This window comes from Mobula hypostoma, chromosome 7, assembly GCF_963921235.1.
Source record: "Mobula hypostoma chromosome 7, sMobHyp1.1, whole genome shotgun sequence".
NCBI classification, from domain to species: Eukaryota; Metazoa; Chordata; class Chondrichthyes; order Myliobatiformes; family Myliobatidae; genus Mobula; species Mobula hypostoma.
The window spans coordinates 141,936,225-141,955,267 of record NC_086103.1 but is presented as its reverse complement, the minus strand read 5'-3'; the positions used below and the strand labels follow the sequence as shown (position 1 = coordinate 141,955,267).

The 19,043-nt window shown below is 40.4% G+C and overlaps 1 protein-coding gene across 1 annotated transcript; it reads left to right on the top strand.

Moving 5' to 3' along the window:
• The first annotated feature begins 1,164 nt into the window (after nucleotides 1-1,164).
• eef1akmt1 (EEF1A lysine methyltransferase 1) lies at nucleotides 1,165-19,004 on the top strand. Its single transcript, XM_063054178.1, has 5 exons — nucleotides 1,165-1,224; nucleotides 9,393-9,550; nucleotides 14,330-14,412; nucleotides 17,224-17,504; nucleotides 18,722-19,004. The coding sequence occupies exons 2-5, from the start codon at nucleotides 9,410-9,412 to the stop codon at nucleotides 18,862-18,864; spliced, it is 648 nt and encodes a 215-aa protein (XP_062910248.1). The 5' UTR covers nucleotides 1,165-1,224; nucleotides 9,393-9,409; the 3' UTR covers nucleotides 18,865-19,004.
• Nucleotides 19,005-19,043: the final 39 nt, after the last annotated feature.

Genomic DNA, 19,043 nt, shown 5'->3' with positions numbered 1-19,043 from the left:
GGGGGGGTCACACCAGTTACTGAAAGCAAAGCTTCACATACTTTTTCCAATAAATACATGTAACATTGGATCATTTTTCTCAATAAATAAATGAACAAATATAACATTTTTGTGTTATTTAATTGGGTTCTCTTTATCTAGCTTTAAAGTTTACGTGAAGATCTAATCACATTTTGGGTCATATTTATGCAGAAATTGTGAAAATTCTACAGGGTTCACAAACTTTCTAGCACCACTGTAGATGACATATCAAAACATCACAAACTTCTAGGAAAGCAGAGGTACTGCCATGCTTTCTTCACATTGGCAATTGTGTGCTGGACCCAGTTCAGATCCTCTGAAAAATTAACACCAATGAATTTAAAGTTGCTAACCCTCTCCACCTCTGACACCCCCACTACCACCCCAATGAGGACTGGCTCATGGACCCCTGCTTTCCTCCTCCTTAAGTAAATAATCATCTCCGTGGTCTTGCAGACACCGAGTGAGGGGTGGTTGTTTTGGCACCACACAGCTAGATTTTCAAGCTCCCTCCACTATACTGATTTGTCACCACCTTTAATTTGGCCAATGACAGTCATGTCATCAGGAATCTTATATGGCATTGGAGCTGTGCTTAACCTCACAATCATAAAGACACACACTCAGCGATTCAGGAACAGCTCCTTCCCCTCTGCCATCCGATTCCTAAATGGACATTGAAGCTTTGGACACTGCCTCACTTTTTTCGATATACAGTTTTGCACGATTTAAAAAATCTATTCAATATACGTAATTGATTTACTTTATTATTATTGTTTTATTTTATTTACTATTATTCTCTCCACTAGATTATGTACTGCATTGAACTGCTGCTGCTAAGTTAACAAATTTCACGTCACATGCCGATGATAAACCTGATTCTGAAATGATGTATAAGGAGAAGCCTTCGATTTAAAACTTTTATTTTCGCTTCTACTTCAGGGCCATTAACTCTCCTCGAAAACGCACCGATAAAAGGCTATAAGTCGCGAATTGAAGAAAACGCTGTAAATCCGCCAGAGGTCCAGACTGCAGCGAGAGGAAGTTAACACCTCGGCTCCGACGCCCCTAACAACCATCTGCGGGACTGCTCCGAGCCCATTGGCCCTCAGCGTTCGGCCTATCACCTGGCCCGATGTCTGATGACGCGCTGCTGGGTTAGAGTTCAAAGGTTAGCCGCCGAGGGGACCAGTCTGCAGATCGGTAAGTGGGGTCAGAACCGCCTTTCATTTAATTCCGTTATCCTGAGCTGGTGAAACAATTAATGTCAGTTTATGTGACCAAAGTAAAAAAATATATATATCCGTTTTATATAACTAGGGCTGCGCCTGCTCCGCGTTGGCGTGGCTACAGGTTTGCTGGCCATTGGAACAGAAACGGAAAACGTTCCAGTCCTGATGAAGGGTCTCGGCCCGAAACCTTGACTGTTGATTTATTCCCACAGATGCTGCCTGGCCTGCTGAGTTCCCCAAGCATTTTGTGTATGTTACAACAGAAAACTTTCAACTGATTACGAATCCCCTGTGGAATTGGAAATGGAGAAGAGTTTTAGTGTTAGGCAGTAAGCAAGGCAGGGGACCAATGGTAGAGCATGTGGTGAGGCCAGGTGACACAATGTGTCAACCAAGCAGCGTTTTAGATAACAACACACATCAAAGTTGCTGGTGAACGCAGCAGGCCAGGCAGCATCTGTAGGAAGAGGTGCAGTCGACATTTCAGGCCGAGACCCTTAGTCCTGGGTCAACTTTGATGTGTGTTGCTTGAATTTCCAGCATCTGCAGAATTCCTGTTGTTAGCGTTTTAGATAATTTTGTTTGTGCAATCTCTTGCTAAAAGGAAGGCTATGAGATATGCCCAGCAGGTAAGACAATGTTTTTAAAAAAGGGACTAAAATGATGGGAAGTAGAAATGACTGATAAGTTGAAAACACAAGAGATTCTGCAGATGCTGGAAATCCAAAGTAACACATTCAAATGCTGGAGGAATTCAGCAGTCAGAGAGTACTTATGGAAGGGAATAAAGAGTTGATAGTTTGGACTGTGACCCTTCATCAGGTCTGGGAAGAAGTCAGAATAAGAAGGTGGGGGAGGTGTCAGCTAGACAGTGATAGGTGAAGCCAGATGAGTGGGAAAGATAAAAGCCTGGAAAAGAAGGAATCTGAGAGAGGGAGGAGGAGAATGATGATGATAGGGAAAGGGTAAATTACCAGAAATTAGAGAAATTGGTTTTCATGCCATTAGATTGGAGGTTACCCAGACATAATGTGAGGTGTTGCACCTCCAATCTAAGAGTGGCCTCATTGTGACGGTAGAGGAGGCCATTAGAATGGAAATGGGATTTTGGAATTAAAATGATTGGCCACTGGGAAATCCTGCCTTTGTTGGATGTTGTGAAGGTACTCAACAAAACAGTCTTCAATCTACATTGGTTCTCAGCAATGTAGAGGCCGCATCAGGAGCTCCAGATACAGTAGATGATCCCAACAGCTGTGCCAGTGAAGTGTTGCCTCACCTAGAAGAACTAATGGGGCTGTGAATGGAGGTGTGGGAGTAGGTGAATGGGCATGAGTAGCACTTCTTTAGCTTGCACAGATCAGTGCCAGAAGAGAGATTAGTGGGCAGGGATGAATGGACAAGGGAATCATGGAGGAAGTGAACCTGTGGAAAGCAGAGTGGGGTGGGGAAGTAAAGATGTGTTTGGTGGTAGGATTACATTGAAGAGGGCAGAAATTGTGGAGAGCGATGTGCTGGATGTGGAGGCTCATGGGGTGTTAAATGAGGACAAGAGGAACTCCATCCCTGTTAAGGCAGCGGAAGATGGGGTGAGGGTAAATGTCTGGGAAATGGAGGAGATGTGGGAGAGGACAACACCAGTGGTGAAGAAAGGAAAACCCCATTCTTTGAAGTAGAAGGACATCGCTGATATTTCTGGAAAAGTAAATCTCATCCTGGGAACGGATCCAGCGGAGATGAAAGAACTGAGAGAAGGGAGTGGCTTTTTTTTTTACTAGAGATGGTTGGGAAGAGGTATAGTCTGGATAGCTGTGGGAGTTGGTAGGTTTATAAAAGATATTGGTAGACAGTTTGTCCACAGAGGTGGGGACAGAGAGATCGAGAAAGGGGAGCGATGTGGCTCGCAAATGGGTTTGTTATTGTCATGTACAAGAAGCAGTGAAAAATGTTAATTTGCAAGCCATCCAATCAGATTGTTTCATCATATTGAAGTGCATTGAGGTTGTACAAGGGAAAAGCAATACCAATGAAGAACAAAGTGGTATAGATGAAGTGTATTGCAGGTATTGCAAGTGCAAAATCATTACAAGGTAGATTGTGAGGTCAAGAGTCTGATTACAGCCGAATAGAAGCTGTTCTTGAGCCTGTTCCAACATGCTTTCAGGCTTTTGTATCTTCTGCCTGATGGGGAGGGGTGCGGGGGTAACGGTTCTGACACAGAAAGAAAGAGGGAATTATTTAAAGTTGGATAGTTCATTGTTGAGTCCTGAAGACTACATTATGTTTGGATTGAAGGTGAACTGACATTACATTAACATTAAATTTTGTGTAACAGTGACAGAGGTACAGACAAAAAAGACCAAATGGTGTGGGGAATTAATGAGGCAGGCAGCTGGATGTGAGTGCTCTGCAATGCCTTCACCCAGTCTGTGTTTCATTTCACCAGGGTAGATGAAGCCATATTATGAGCACTAAATGTGGTTCACTAGATTGGAAGTGCAAATGGCTACTTCATCAGGAAAGACTCTTGAGTTTCTGAATAGTTTGAAGCAAAAAGGTGAAAGGGTAGGTGTTGAATCTACTGTGGTTGCGAGTGGAAGTCAATAAAATCATGTGGGGATGGAAGAATGGAGATCGTTGTTTTCTCCTTAAGTGAACACCAGAGATGCAGGTGACTTAAATCCACTCTGTATTCATAGGCTGTAAGGTATCTAGTGAGACTAAAATGAGACCCTCATACTTTGCCATATGTAGAGTATGACATTTTGATAGGACACAGGCAGAAGCAGATGAACAGGTTGGTAGTTTCTGAGATGGCTAACCCAGCACGAGGTGAGGAACTACTGTGTGCTTGTTCTTGCAGAAATGTGGCTCTGGACTGGACAACATTCTGTGCACGATTAATCTTGAGGTCATGCCACTCAGGGACTTGTGCTAATATTACTTTTTGTGGCTGTATGTGCTGTTGTAACTATGTGTGCAGAGTGAGGTTGTATGCACTGTACTGACACTGGAGGAATGCTGTTTTGTTTAGATGTATGCATGTATAGGGTTGAATGACTGACGGTTAAAGCAGAACTTGGTTGTACCTGTCAATATAATTGCTGAACTTCTGTATGCTCCCATAGCCTAGGTATTTATAAAATGCTTCTCATTACCTCACCCAGTGACAAACTTATGAAATATTATTATTGTAATGTAGGAAATGTAGCTGCTAATCAATTCATATCAAGCTTTCTTGAACGCTGTTGTACAAAGACCAATATAATTTTTTGTCGTATTGAAAGAGAAAGAATTATTGGTCAAGTTATTAGGCAAAATTCAAAATAGTGCCATTGGTTCTTATGTCTCTACCTAAAAGAATAGAGAGGTCATGTGTCAGACAACTGACTAGATTATTTGCACTTGTGTTTGCCTTTCATGGGATGATCAATTGCACTTGCCATTTGTGCAAGGCCCTCAACACCCTAGTTGTCTCATCACTTGAGAGTTGTACGGACTGCAGGTGATGGAATTCGCTCACAGGCCTTCATGATGGCTTCAGGCAGCATGTGTTGAGGGAAAACTCTTGAGACTTTCTAAATATTTCTGTTGATCACAGCTCTTTGGAAAAATATGTAAATCATTAAACATATTAATAGAAATTAAGTTAAATCACAATTTATGTAGAAGGTAGAATAGGTGAACCACAGCGACATTCTGTGGGCAACGTACAATATTTCTTAACATGCCTCTTTTGATTTACTCTCCATGCAATCTGTTGCATATAATTTCCCTTTAAGCAATGTACTTTTAAATCGACATAATGATATACAGATTTCACAATCTTATGAAGGACTTAGCAGACTTAACTCTCAAGCAAGCAGCTACATTTCCTTTAAGTGGATGAAGGTTCATGACCATGGCTGGAAGCAAGGCAGGAGGGGGATGCTTCAAGCCAGGATGAAACACAGAGAGGAGACCCACACTACCCAGCATCTTGTTAGCAAATGTGCAGTCACTGGAAAACAAAACTGAGGATCTGAGGGCAAAATTGCAGTATCGGAGGGAAATGAGAGATTGTTGTGTTCTATGTTTGACTGAGACATGGCTTACTTCCAGCATACCAGATATAGCATTCACATCTGAAGGCTTCTCTATTCACAGAATGAACCGAACAGCTGATTTAGAAAAGGCAAATGGTGGAGGTGTTTGTTTCAAGATAAACTCTCAGTGGTAAACTCTCAGTGGTACTCCGATGTGACGAATTTCTGTTCCCCAATCTTGAACACCTAACAGTCAAGTACTTTCTAGTCTATTTACTAAGGAAGTACTCCTCCATAATACTGACTGCAGTTTACATACCACCAGCGGCTGACTATAATGAAGCGCTTGAGATACTGTACGATGCCGTCTTCAAACAAGAAACAGTCCATCCCGATGCATTTCAAATCATAGTCAGGGACTTCAATCAGGCTTGTTTAAAAAAAACCCTTCCCAATTACCATCATCATATAACCTGTAGTGCCAGAGGTCCCAACATACTACACCACTGTTATACTAAGATAAGGAATACCTACCATTCCATGTCCAGAAATCTGATCGCTTGGCTGTCTTTCTCCTATCTACCTGCATGCAGACAGAGGCTAAAGAGCAAAGCTCTAGAGATCGGAACAACAAGAGGTGGTCACGGGAGAGAGAGGAGCGTCTTCAGAATTGCTTCGAGTCAGTGGATTGGGCTGTGCCCAAGGACTTGTCTATGGGTCTGAATAAATACACCATGGTTGGCACAGATTTTATTAAAATAGTGTAAACAAGTGTGTCCCCACAAAATCATTCAGGGTCATCCCTAACCAGAAGCCCTGGGTAAACCATGAGGTCTGCAATCTGCTGAGGGTCAAGTCAGAGACATTCAAGTCTGGTGACCAAGCAAGTTACAAGAGATCCAGGTTCAATGTTCGGAAAGCTATCTCATGGGTGATTCCAGACTAAACTTGAATCAACAAAGAGTGCTCAACAGTCGTAGCAGGGCTTGAATACTATCAACTTTTATAAAGTTAAATCCAGCGACATAGGCAACAACAGGGCTTCGTTTCGGATGAGCTCAATGCTTTCTGTACTTGCTTTGACTGTTAAAAACTGGAGGAACCATCACAAACTCCCGCAGACTGTGATAATCCTGTGATTTCAGTCTCTGAGGTCGAAGTGTGAGCAACCTTCAGGAGGGTGAAACCATGAATAGCATCTGGCCCAGACCAGTACCTGGTCAAATACTAAAGACCTGTGCTGATCAGCTAGCTGTAGTGTTCATTGAGATCTTTAACTTCTCACTTTGGCAGTCTGAGGTACCCACCTGCTTCAAGCAGGCTTCGATTATACCAGTGCCTAAAAAGAACGTAGTAATCTGCCTTAATAACTATCATCCAGTAGTGCTTAGATCCACAATGAGGAAGTGTTTTGAGAGATTGGTGATGAAACATATCAACTCCTGCCCGAGAAGCGACTTGGTTCTGCTCCAATTTTCCTACTGGAGCAACAGATCCACAGCAGATGCCATCTCACTGGGTCTTCACTCCAACCTGGAACATCTGGACAGCAAAGATGCATACATCAGAATGCTCTTTAACAACTACAACTCAGCATTCAATACTATCATCCCCTCTAAGCTAATCAATAAGCTCCAATATCTTGGCTTTAATACCTCTGTGTGCAATTGGATCTGTGATTTCTTCACTTACAGATCCCAGTCAATTCGAATTGGCAACGGTATCTCCTCCACGATCTCCAACAGCAGAGATGCACCACAAGATAGTGTGCTTAACCCCCTGCTCTACTTACTTTAAACGTATGGCTGTGTGACTAAGCAGAGCTCCAATGCCATATTCAAGTTTGCTGATGACACCAGTGTCATAGGTCGAATTAAAGGTGGTGATGAATCAGCACATTGGAAAGAGTTTGAAAATCTGGATGAGCGGTGTCACAACAACCACTTACTCAACGTCTGCACGATCCACGAACTAGTTATTTACCAGGAGGAAGAAACCAGAGGTCCATGAGCCGGTCCTCATCAGGGGATTAGAGGTGGAGAGGGTCAGCAACTTTAAATTCTTCAGTGTTATCATCTCTGAGGACCTGTCCTTGGCCCAGCATGTAAATGCAATTATGAAGAAAGCATAGCAGCGCCACTACTTCCTTAGAAGTTTGCAAAGATTTGGTATGACACCTAAAACTTTGACAAACTTCTATAGATGTATGGTGGAGGGAATATTGACTGGCTGCATCACAGCCTTGGTATGGAAATACCAATACCCTTGAACAGACAATCCTACAAAAAATAGTGGATATGGCCCAGTCAGTCACGGGTAATGCCCTCCCCACCATTGAGCACATCTACTCAAAGCACTGTGTTGCAGAAAAGCAGCATCCATCATCAGAGACTCGCACAACCAAGGACATTCTCTCTTCTGGCAGCTGCCATCAGGAAGAAGGTACAGGAGCCTTAGGACTCACATCAGCAGTTTCAGTAACAGTTATTATCCCTCAACCATCACAGCAAACAAAGCAGTAGGCCAAATCTACGATGTCCTTTGTTATGATCTGGTTTCAAGAAGCAAGGTGCAGGATGATCTGATCACTGGCATAGTACCTTGGTTTCAAAGCTTTTCCAACAAGAAAAACATGAGGAAGTAGAAAGACTGCAAGGCACTGGTCAGCGGGATAGTTATGTGATGATTGGTTTTGAAGAAGCAATTAATGTAGAGATACATGAGAAAAAAGTTTCCTGGCATCATTGCACAGTTTGTGGAATGGAACTTAAAATGTATAAAATGAAGCAATATAAGCATGCAAAATCAGCAAATGCTGAACACATTGTGCAGACCATAAAGCATTAGTTGAAAAGGAAACAGAATTTATGTTTCACGTTGAAGATCCTTCATCAGAATCTGTTGAGTTTTTGAACTGAAACATTAACTCTGTTTCTCTTTTCACAGTTACTGCCAACCAACTGGGTGTTTTCAACATTTTCTGCTATCAGATTTTCATCATTTATAGGCAAGAATTGATGCATAAGTAATAGCACTTCATGGTACCAGCTATTTTTTTTAAAGTACTAATATATTGAGCGACCTACAGACGTATTTCTATCAGTAATAAATGAGTCTTTTGCTAGGAATTGGTTGTATTTTAGGCCTGACCTTTAAGCTAAAAATTCAAAAAGTGTACGTGACTAATACTATAACCTCATTGATGCAAACAAAGTTCTCCCCCCAGTCTTAGCAATATTTGGCATTTTGTCTTTGGTCCATTACTTAGAGTTTTTGCTATTCCTGTCTTTGTCCTCCTCTCTCTCTACCCCACTGTCTCTTTTTCCCACTTCTCACCTGTCTCTTCCTGGACGGTCTCCCCCTCTCTTCTACACTTAGATTCTTTTTCTCTCTCTGTCTCCCACCAACCCAGCTTGCTCCTTCCCTGATTGATCTCCTTCTTTCAGATACTATGATTTTTTTTGAATACTTACAACTTCATTTTAATAATTTTTTAAAGAATCTCTCTACAGTAAACTAGAGAAATGTAAGGAAACACCAATAATGATTTAAACTTGCAAGTATTAAGTGTTGTGATGAGTGCAATTCTGTTTGACTAACAATTGATGAAGTGTGAGTTGTATATGGGATAAAATTATTTTCCCTCCCCCACACATTCTTTATGACTGGCTAAAAAGTTCAGTTCTACTGACACTGAGTTCTCCAGTCTTGTGTATTACCATATAGTGTGTATTGCTTTTCTATTTGTGGAAGCATCATAATTAAGGTTTTTCCTTTCATTATCTGACACCTAGTAACTAGAGAAGCAACAGATTCCCTTCACTCCATAGCTGAAGTACACTGAAAGCAATCCTTATTAGTGCACCATCTGCAGTTCTGTTTGAGGTCGGCACATTCAGCACTGTTTGAGATCAAAGGGATATCTGTTTAGTTATAAACCCCTCTACCAACTGTCCCCCTCAAGAATTTTTAAAACATTTTTCTATAGGCTGAAGTAGCATCCTAATTATAAGTCAACTGTATCTATGGAAAAGAATTGGCACTTTACCAACGGGTGTTTCTGTTAATAGTGCATGTATTGTCTGTGTTGTGAATATCCTTTGATTTGTTCCAGGATAATTTGTCTTCAGCATGAAAGAGAGTGATGATGATGATGAAGTACAATTGTCAGCCCACACTTTGGCTGCCCTGCAGGAGTTTTATCTGGATCAGCAGAAGAGGCAATGTACAGAGGGCAATAACTATCATGTTGGATCTGTAGAGGAGAACTGGGTAAAGCACTGGTGATTATTTTGTGCCCTACCTTTTCCTGAAACATCGTCCCTATTTAAACAATCAGTGCAGAAGAGTAGGTAGTATCTGATTTGAGGACTTTATTAAAAGTTTAGTAATGGATTGCAGAGAATTTGATTCACCTAGACCAACGTTTCTTTTCAAACTAAAAGAAACTAAATTGTTATGTGCAGAATGCTATACAGGATTATCACACAATGTGGTTGGATTGTGAATTTACTTTTTCCTGTAATTTCTGTAACAATAAGTATTGTTTTATTCAGAGTAAATGATTAATTTTATAAATTTTATTTTAACTAAAATTGAAACATGGATTGGAAACTGATTTTTTTCATACTTTCTTAAACCCTAAAAAGCTTGTTTTTCCAGTCCTCCAGTCTAGTTGCCTGATATATGTGCATATACGCAAAAAAAACTTCTATCTAAACTCATCAGTGCAGTAGTAGTAGTCCACTGAAACCAACTGTCTCAAGCTGTTGCACTTTATTTTACTTTCTATTAGTGATTAATTATTAAAATTATGAAGGGGATTGATAGAGTTGACACGGTTAGACTTTTTCCATTGAGAATGGGAGAGATTCAAACAAAAGGACATGAGTTGAGAGTTAAAGGGCAAAAGTTTAGGGGTAACATGAGGGGGAACTTCTTTACTCAGAGAGTGGTAGCTGTGTGGAATGAGCTTCCAGCAGAAGTGGTTGAGGCAGGTTCGATGTTGTCGTTTAAAGTTAAATTGGATAGATATATGGACAGGAAAGGAACGGAGGGTTATGGGCTGAGTGCAGGTCAGTGGGAATAGGATAGGGTAAGAGTTCGGCACGGCCTACAAGGGCCGAGATGGCCTGCTTCTGTGCTGTAATTGTTATATGGTTATATAGTGTTTCACCTTGTACTACATCGGTGAACTCTGTACTGAATTAATCTGTAAGAACCATATGCAAGACAAGTTTTTCACTGTTCCTTATGTGATGGTAATATAAACCAACATCAATTTCAATCCAATGCAAATGATGGCATGGAAATCTTTATATTTTTGGCAATGGAATCAGTTCAGGCAATTGCTACCTGCAAAATGTGAATTATGGCTTCACTAGTGGTTCCTCAACCAGGCTCACTGTTGAGGGAAAGCTTATGATACTAAATCATTTTATAATATTAAGAGAGAGAGAGAGCCATACTATTTATTCCCATTAATCTTGACCCAGAATATGTCTGTTGACTCCAGGCAATCAAGGAATGCATTCTAAAGATTTTTTGTGAAGGACCTGCCCAATTTCAGGAACTTAGTTTTAGAAAGGATGAAAAGTTGTGATAGATTTACCAATATAAGTGAAGAGACTAGACAAGGTGGGATTTTTCTACCTCAAGCTAAGTCATTTACTGGAAAGGTTACAGAAGTTCTAAAAAGTTTTGAGATTATTGCTGGAGTAGGTAGGCAAAAACTTTTAGTATAGGTGAATGAGTAGAATTAATACCATTAAATATAGTAGTTGCACAGCTTTAAGATAGTTGATTAAAAAAAGAACAGGAATCAGATGATGAGAAATGTTTTCCCCCAGTGAATTATCATGACTAGGGAGGCGTTGTCTGAAAGGGTGGTGGAAACACATTCAAAATGGAATTGGATATTTGTTGACAAATGAAGAGAATTGTTGGGAATGAGTAGAAGAGTGGAGATGAATAACAGTGTATCAAATGATGGACAAAGGGAGACAGATTGTATCTACTTTGTGTTATATAAGGTGCTTCCTCTTTTATTGTAAATCTTTTGACGACTAATGTTTTAATGTTATAAATCTATTCATGCTCTGCTCCTCAAAATATTTTTGTATATTCTTTGAACATTTGATCATAAATCCAAAATCTTTGATCATTCTTTTGACATAAGTGTGAGGTGTTGCATTTTAGGAAGACAAATAAGAGTAGCATTTTAGAAGTGAATGAAGTAGGACACTGGGTTGTTTTGTAAAACAGAGGGACATTAGAACACAAGTACATGTTACCCTGAAAGTGGTGTTGCAGGTAGACATCAGAATCAGGTTTATTATCACCGACATGTGTCGTGAAATTTGTTAACTTAGCAGCAGTTCAATGTAGAATATAGAAGAAGAAGAAGAAAATAAATAAATAAACCAATTATAGTATATGTATATTGAATAGATTAAAAATCATGCAAAAAACAGAAATAATATATATTTACAATTGAGGTGGTGTTCACAGGTTCAATGTCCATTTAGGAATTGGATGGCAGAGGGGAAGAAGCTGTTCCTGAATCATTGAGTGTGTGCCTTCAGGCTTCTGTACCTCCTGTCTGATGGTAACAGTGAGAAAAGGGCATGCCCTGGATGCTGGAGGTCCCTAATAATGGACGCTGCTTTTCTGAGATACCACTCCTTTAAGGTGTCCTGGGTACTTTGTAGGCTAGTAACCAAGATGGGGCCGACTAAATTTACAACCTTCTGCAGCTTCTTTTGGTCCTGTACAGCAGCCCCCTCCCCCATACCAGACTGTGATGCAGCCTGTCAGAATGTTCTCCACGGTACAGCTATAGAATTTTTTGAGTGTATTTGTTGACATACCAAATCTCTTCAAACTCCTTATGCAGTCACTGTCTTGCCTTCTTTATAGCTGCGTTGATATGTTAGGACCAGGTTAGGTCCTCAGAGATCTTGACACACAGATCTCTCCACTTCTGATCCCTCTGTGAGGATTGGTATGTGTTCCTTCATCTTACCCTTCCGGAAGTCCACAATCAGCTCTTTCGTCTTACTGACGTTGAGTGCCAGGTTGTTGCTGTGACACCACTCCACTAGTTGGTATATCTGGCTCCTGTACGCCCTCTCAGCTCCATCTGAGATTCTGCCAACAATGGTTACATCATCAGCAAATTTATAGATGGTATTTGAGCTATGCCTAGCCACATAGTCATGAGTATAGAGCGAGTAGACCAGTGGGCTAAGCACATGCCCCTAAGGTGCACCAGTGTCGATCATTAGTGAGGAGGACAAATAATTACCAATCCACACAGATTGTGAAATTGAGAGGGAGGTACAGAGGCCCAGGTTCTGTAACTTCTCAATCAGGATTCTGGGAATAATGGTGTTAAATGCTGAGCTATAGTCGATGAACAACATCCTGACATAGATGTTTGTATTGTCCAGGTGGTCTAAGGCCGTGTGAGGAGCCATTGAGATTGCATCTGCCGTTGACCTATTGTGGGGATAGGCAAATTGCAATGTGTCCAGGTCCTTGCTGAGGCAGGAGTTCAGCCTCGTGATGACCAACCTCTCAAAGCATTTCATCATTTTAGGTGTGAGTGCTACCAGGCGAGGTGGTGTAGAGGGCTTTTGGCATGTAGGCCTGTATCTTTCAGGGTATTGAGTTTAGAAGTTGGGGTGCTATGTTGCAGTTGAGCAAGATGTTGATGGGGCTGCATTTGGAATATTATGTTCAAAATTTGTCACCTTGCTGCAGGAAAGATGCCGTTATGCCATTAGCTGCAAGGAATGCAGAGGAGATTTATGACAATTTTGGCAGGACTTGAGTGACTGAACTATAGAAATTGGGAATTTATTCATTGGAGTGTAGAAGACCGAGAGATAATCTTATAGAGGTATATAGATTATGAAGACACGTGGTCCCCTTTTATTGTCATTTAATAATGCATGCATTAAGAAACGATACATTATTTCCTCTGGTGTGATATCACAAAAACACAGGACAAACCAAAACTGAAAAAACTGACAAAACCACATAATTGTAACATATAGTTACAACAGTGCACAATACCATAACTTGATGAAGAAGTCCATGAGCATAGTAAAGTTCAAAGTTTCTCAAATGTCCCACATCTCACGCAGACGGGAGAAGGAAGAAAAACTCTCCCTGCCATGCCGACCACAATCCGACTCTGAGTCATCCGAAAACTTCGAGCCTCTGATCAGCTGTCCGACACCGAGTACTGAGTGCCATCTCTATCCGAGGGATTTGACCTCTTTCTCGGTCGCCAAAAGCAGGCAAGGCCGGGGATTTTGAGGCCTACCCTCCGAAAGATTCCCGACCACATAGGGTGTATATGCGCAGTATTATTCTCAGGGTTGGGGAATCAAGAACTAGAAGGCCTAGGTTTAAGGTGAGAAGGGAGAGAGGGGCAACTTTTTCAGCCAGAGGGTGGTCAGTATATGGAATAAGTTGCCAGAAGAAGTGGTTGAAGCAAGAACCTTAACAACATTTAAAAGTCAGTTAGGCACGTACATGGACAGGAAAGGTTTAGAGCTATATGGGACAATCACGAGCAACGCGCAGAAAATGCTGGAGGAACTGAGCAGGCCAGGCAGCATCTATGGAAAAGAGTATAGTTGACGTTTCGGGCTGAGACCCTTCAGCAGGACGAGGTCAGGATTGAACCCACGTCCCTGGAACTGTGAGGCAGTAGTTCTGTTGAGCCACTGTGCTGCTGGTGAGAAGACCAGCTGACAGAATGGACAGACACATAGCAGAAAACATTTTGTAGAGAAGTGTGAATGGTACATTTTGGTAAGAAGAGTTAGGAAAATCAATATAGTGTTAATGCCACAATTTCAAAGTGTGTGCAGTCAGACCTGAAATATACGCATAAAAGCTTAAAAGAGAAGTTGCGTTGAACATTGTATAAAACATTGGTTAGGGCACTAATGGAATTTGGGCATTTGATTTTTGACTGAATTTTGCCACTTTTAACCACTGACCTACACTTATGTCTACACTTACTGTCTTAAATAGCAATTGAGCCAATTTTGGTACAGTGATGAAACTGCTGATCGACTTGCCCAAGAGGCAATTGAAGCTGTAGGAGGTGGCGGCAGGTAAGCATTCTCTTTCAGCAGTGTCATGGGGTTAATGTTCATCTGGTCAGCACACACATAACTCCAAAGGTTTATGCAGAGAGTGGCTATGGTATGTGAACTAGTAATGTTCCACACAGAATGCTAGAGGAACTCAGCAGGCCTTCTGAGTTCTTCCAGCATTTTGTGTGTGATGCTTGGATTTCCAGCACCTTCAGATTTTCTCTTGCTAGTAATGTTCCACATTTGATTTTAGATACTCAGCCAGCAGGGCTATTCAAGATATAGGAGCACTTTCAGCTAGTGAATCTCAGAACTGAATGTGCACCTTGGACTCCATTTTCTAATGGGATGTACAGTGGTGCTGGAAACTTCATGAACCCTTTAGAATTTTCTCTTTTTCTGCATATAACCTGAAATGTGATCAGATCTTCATGTAAGTCCTAAAACTAGATAAAGAGAACCCAATTAAATAAATAACACAAAAACATTATACTTGTTCATTTATTTGAGACAAATAATCCAGTGTTACATGTAGAGGCAGGAAACATGTTCCCGATGTTGGGGGAGTCCAGAACCAGAGGCCACAGGTTAAGAATAAGGGATAGACAATTTAGAATGGAGTTAAGGAAAAACTTTTTCACACAGAGGGTTGTGGTTCTGTGGAATGCTCTGCCTCAGAAGGCAGTGTAGGCCAATTCTCTGGATTCTTTCAAAAAAGAGTTAGATAGAGCTCTTAAAGATAGTGGAGTGAAAGGATATGGGGAGAAGGCAGGAAAAGGGTACTGATTGTGGATGATCAGCCATGATCACAGTGAATGGTGGTGTTGGCTTGAAGGGCTGAATGGCCTACTCCTGCACCTATTGTCTGTTGTTCGAAAAGATATGTGAACCTTTACTTTCAGTAACTGGTGTGACCCCTTGTAATTTCAGTCAAATGTTTCTGGTAACTGTTGATCAGTCCTGCACATTGGCTTAGAGGAATTTTAGGTCATTTCTCCTTACAAAACTGCTTCAGCTCTGGGATGTTGGTGGGCTTCCTTGCACGAACTGCTTGCATCAGGTCCTTCCATAACATTTTTATAGGATTAAGGTCAGGACTTTGACTCGGCCATTCTAAAATGTGAAACTTCTGCTTTAACCACTCTTTGGTAGACTAACTTGTGTGTTTAGGGTCATTGTCTTGCTGCATGACCTATTTTCTCGATCTTCACGGATGGATATCCTGACATTTTCCTGTAGAATTTGCTGGTACAATTCAGAATTCGTAGTTCCATCAATGATGGCAAGCTGTCCTGGTCCTGAGGCAGCAAAGCGGGCCCAAACCACGACATGTTTCACAGATGGGATGAGGTTCTTATGCTGGAATGCAGTCTTTGCTTTTCACCAAACATAATGCTTCTCTCCTAAGCCAAAAAGTTCCGTTTTGGACTCATCTGTCCACAGAGCATTCTTCCAGTAACCTCCTGGCTTTTCCATGTGGTCTTTGGCAAACATTAGACGGACAGCAATGTTCTTCTTGGAGAGTAGTGGCTTTCTCCTTGCAATCCTGACATGCACACCATTGTTATTCAGTGTTTGCCTGATGGTAGACTCATGAACAATACAAGAGAGGCCTACGGCTCCTTAGATGTTACTTTGTGACCTTCTGGAATATTACACGCCTTGCTCTTGGAGTGATTTTTGTTGGTCAACCAGTCTTGGGGAGAGTAACAAGGGTGTTGAATTACCTCCATTTGTACACCATCTGCCTGACTGTGGATTGGTGAAGCCCAAACTCTTTAGAAATGGTTTTCTATCCTTTTCCAGCCTGGTGAACATCAACAACTTTTTTTCCTGAGGTCCTCAGAAATTTCCTTTGATCGAGGCATGGCACACTTCCAAAAACCTGTATGGTGAAGATCAGACTTTGATAGTGAAGACCCAGGTTTACGCTCTTTAAATAGGGCAGGGGCTCCCACACTCACACCTGATTGTCATCCCATTGATTGAAACACCAGACTCCAATTTCCCCTTTAAATGAACTGATAATCCTAGAGGTTCACATACTTTTTCCAACAAATACATGTAATATTGGATAATTTTTCTCAATAAATAAATGAACAAGTATACAGTAATGATTTTTGTGTTATTTATTTGATTGGGTTCCCTTTATCTAGGTTTAGGACTTATGTGAAAATCTGATCGCACTGTAGGTCATATTTAAGCAAAAATAGAGGAAATTCTAAAGGGTTCACAAACTTTCTAACAACACTATCATCCTCAGTCCTACCCTTATTTTTCTGGAAGAACCCAGGCGAGCAGACCCCATGAATCCAAGAAGTGAATAGTCCACACAGAATAAAAAGTTCTGAAGGACCTCAGTGGATCAAGCAGCATGTATAAAGACAATTGAATGGTTTATGTTTTGGATTGAGACCCTGCAATAGTACACCAAGTGAATAGGCCTCACCTGGTGTACCACTGAGTCTTTTCCCCAGAACACCTTGACAACATTTGATAGCTCATGATGTTCTAAGCAGTTGAATAGTTTTTATATACCTGATAAATTGAGACATTTAAAAACTATTTAAATAGATTTAAATAATAAAGTAATTTTTACTAAAAGACATTTAATTTAAAACACTTTAAAATGTACAAATTATTAAATAATCTAAAGTCTTGGGCACATAATTGTACTACCTTTCTCAGTGGAGACAGTAATATGTCATTGGAGGAATCCTGAGATACAGATTTTGCACTGTTGCGTTTTCTGAAATGAGGTTTAATTTGTCAGTGTCTCTAGATATGTGAAGCATGGCTACTTTTTCATATTGCTTTTTTTCCATTCAGAATTGCTTGCATCAGTGTTCCAAGTGTCTATCAAAAACTGAAGCAGCTTTGGAATGAAGAATTCTCTGCTATATTGTTGGAATATGACAGGCGGTTTTCTATTTATGGAAAGGAATTTTATTTCTACGACTATAACAATCCTCTGAATCTATGTGAAGATCTGCATCCTCACAGTTGTGATTTAGTGATAGCTGATCCACCCTATCTCTCTGAAGAGTGTCTCAGCAAGATAGCACTCACAGTCAAATATCTAACCAAAGGAAAAATTCTTCTTTGCACTGGTATGTGGACTCCTTTTGGTTTTCTGAGTTCATAGAAAAGTATGTGGTGTTAGCAGTGTTTGATCAAGATTGAATAGTAAAAGGTCCAAAACCTATTGATTTTTCAATGATTTAATTAGTTATTAATATCCTCCCACACCTCACTAGTGCATCATACAGCAATCTTGATGTTTCTTTAGCATTTCTATGTTTTTTACGAGTTGCTAGCTCAATGCTTAACCCAGCACAGATGGAAAGCATACAAAGGAGCCAGCCAGATTTGAACCCGGGACTACTTGCCTTGAGGTCTGGTGCGGATGCCACTACACCACCAGCTGGCTTAATTTTAATAATACTCTTGTAGTTAATTTGGGTATTGCCATTCAACATGCCTTTCATTTCTTTATTTTCATTTATGGTATAACTGTTGCCAAATCTCATTTACTATTTTGAGGGATCCACATTGCACCAACCTTTCATTCCTAATCTTTTTCTGAGAATGCCTTGTGTTAATATTGATATATCCCTTATGAGTTCCTTTTCACGTGTCATTTAGTGGGTTTTACCAAATAGATTACTTAATGCTGGTTCTTTCACTTTTTGTTGGAAGGCAGACACCAAGACCTATCTATTACACAAAGGATTCAGAAGCTGGAAAGTGACATAAGACTAGATTCTTCTGTTAACCATTAGTGCTCAATTGTTTTCTTTTTGTGTCATAAATTTTGGCTATATTTCCGATCCCAGAAACATAATTGATAAGTCACCAGTTCTGTATTTTGTTAAGGCAGCTTTTCCATATCAAGATCAACTGTACTTTCACCATTGGGGCTTCATTCCATTGTGCCATGTGGATGTACCATGTTGCTAAAGCAGACAGAATAAGGGTTGGCCTTATTAGGCACAATTAAGGCACTGATAATCATCAACCATTGTAGTATTTGAAAGGTATTAAAGTAATATAATTTTAATAAATACTGCATGATCAGTAAATGGTATGCAAATAACGTTTCCAAATTTGATCCACAATATCTCTAAACTTTATCAATTTGGCAGGTATTAGCTAGGATAGTGAAGAGAGTATTTCACTTTAACATCTGTGGCACTTAATGGGAAGAGGAAGGGAAAATAGCAGTCAGGACGAAATTGTTTTTAGATGTTAAATGAGGCTTAGGTAGTTAAAGTTTACCAAAATTCTGATTGAAAAGTATCAGTAATATATCCCAATTCTTTTTCAGGTGCAGTCATGGAAGATCTGGCAGCAAAGTTACTTTCTGTGAAAATGTGTAGATTTCTCCCAAAGCACAATAGCAATTTAGCAAATGAATTTCGCTGCTATACAAACTATGTGTCTGGATTAGATCTACCCTCTGTCTATTGATTTTTTTTTTAATGGAAAATTATACATTATATAAATACAAAGTTCCTTGATCTGTTAAATCAGATATCTCATCTATGGGCTGCAGCTAATAAATTTATTGCAAAAAGAGATATCATTTTTTAAAATCATCAGTAGCAAAATAAATGATTTCAAGAAGTAATTGCACTGTAATTATCCAT

Bases quoted from the DNA above. Each gene is read 5' to 3' on its own strand.
- eef1akmt1 (XM_063054178.1), top strand. From the start codon at position 9,410: ATGAAAGAGAGTGATGATGATGATGAAGTACAATTGTCAGCCCACACT. The intron at 9,551-14,329 runs GTAAAGCACTGG...TGTCTTAAATAG, and splicing joins GATCTGTAGAGGAGAACTGG to CAATTGAGCCAATTTTGGTA. The intron at 17,505-18,721 runs GTATGTGGACTC...ATTCTTTTTCAG, and splicing joins AAAAATTCTTCTTTGCACTG to GTGCAGTCATGGAAGATCTG.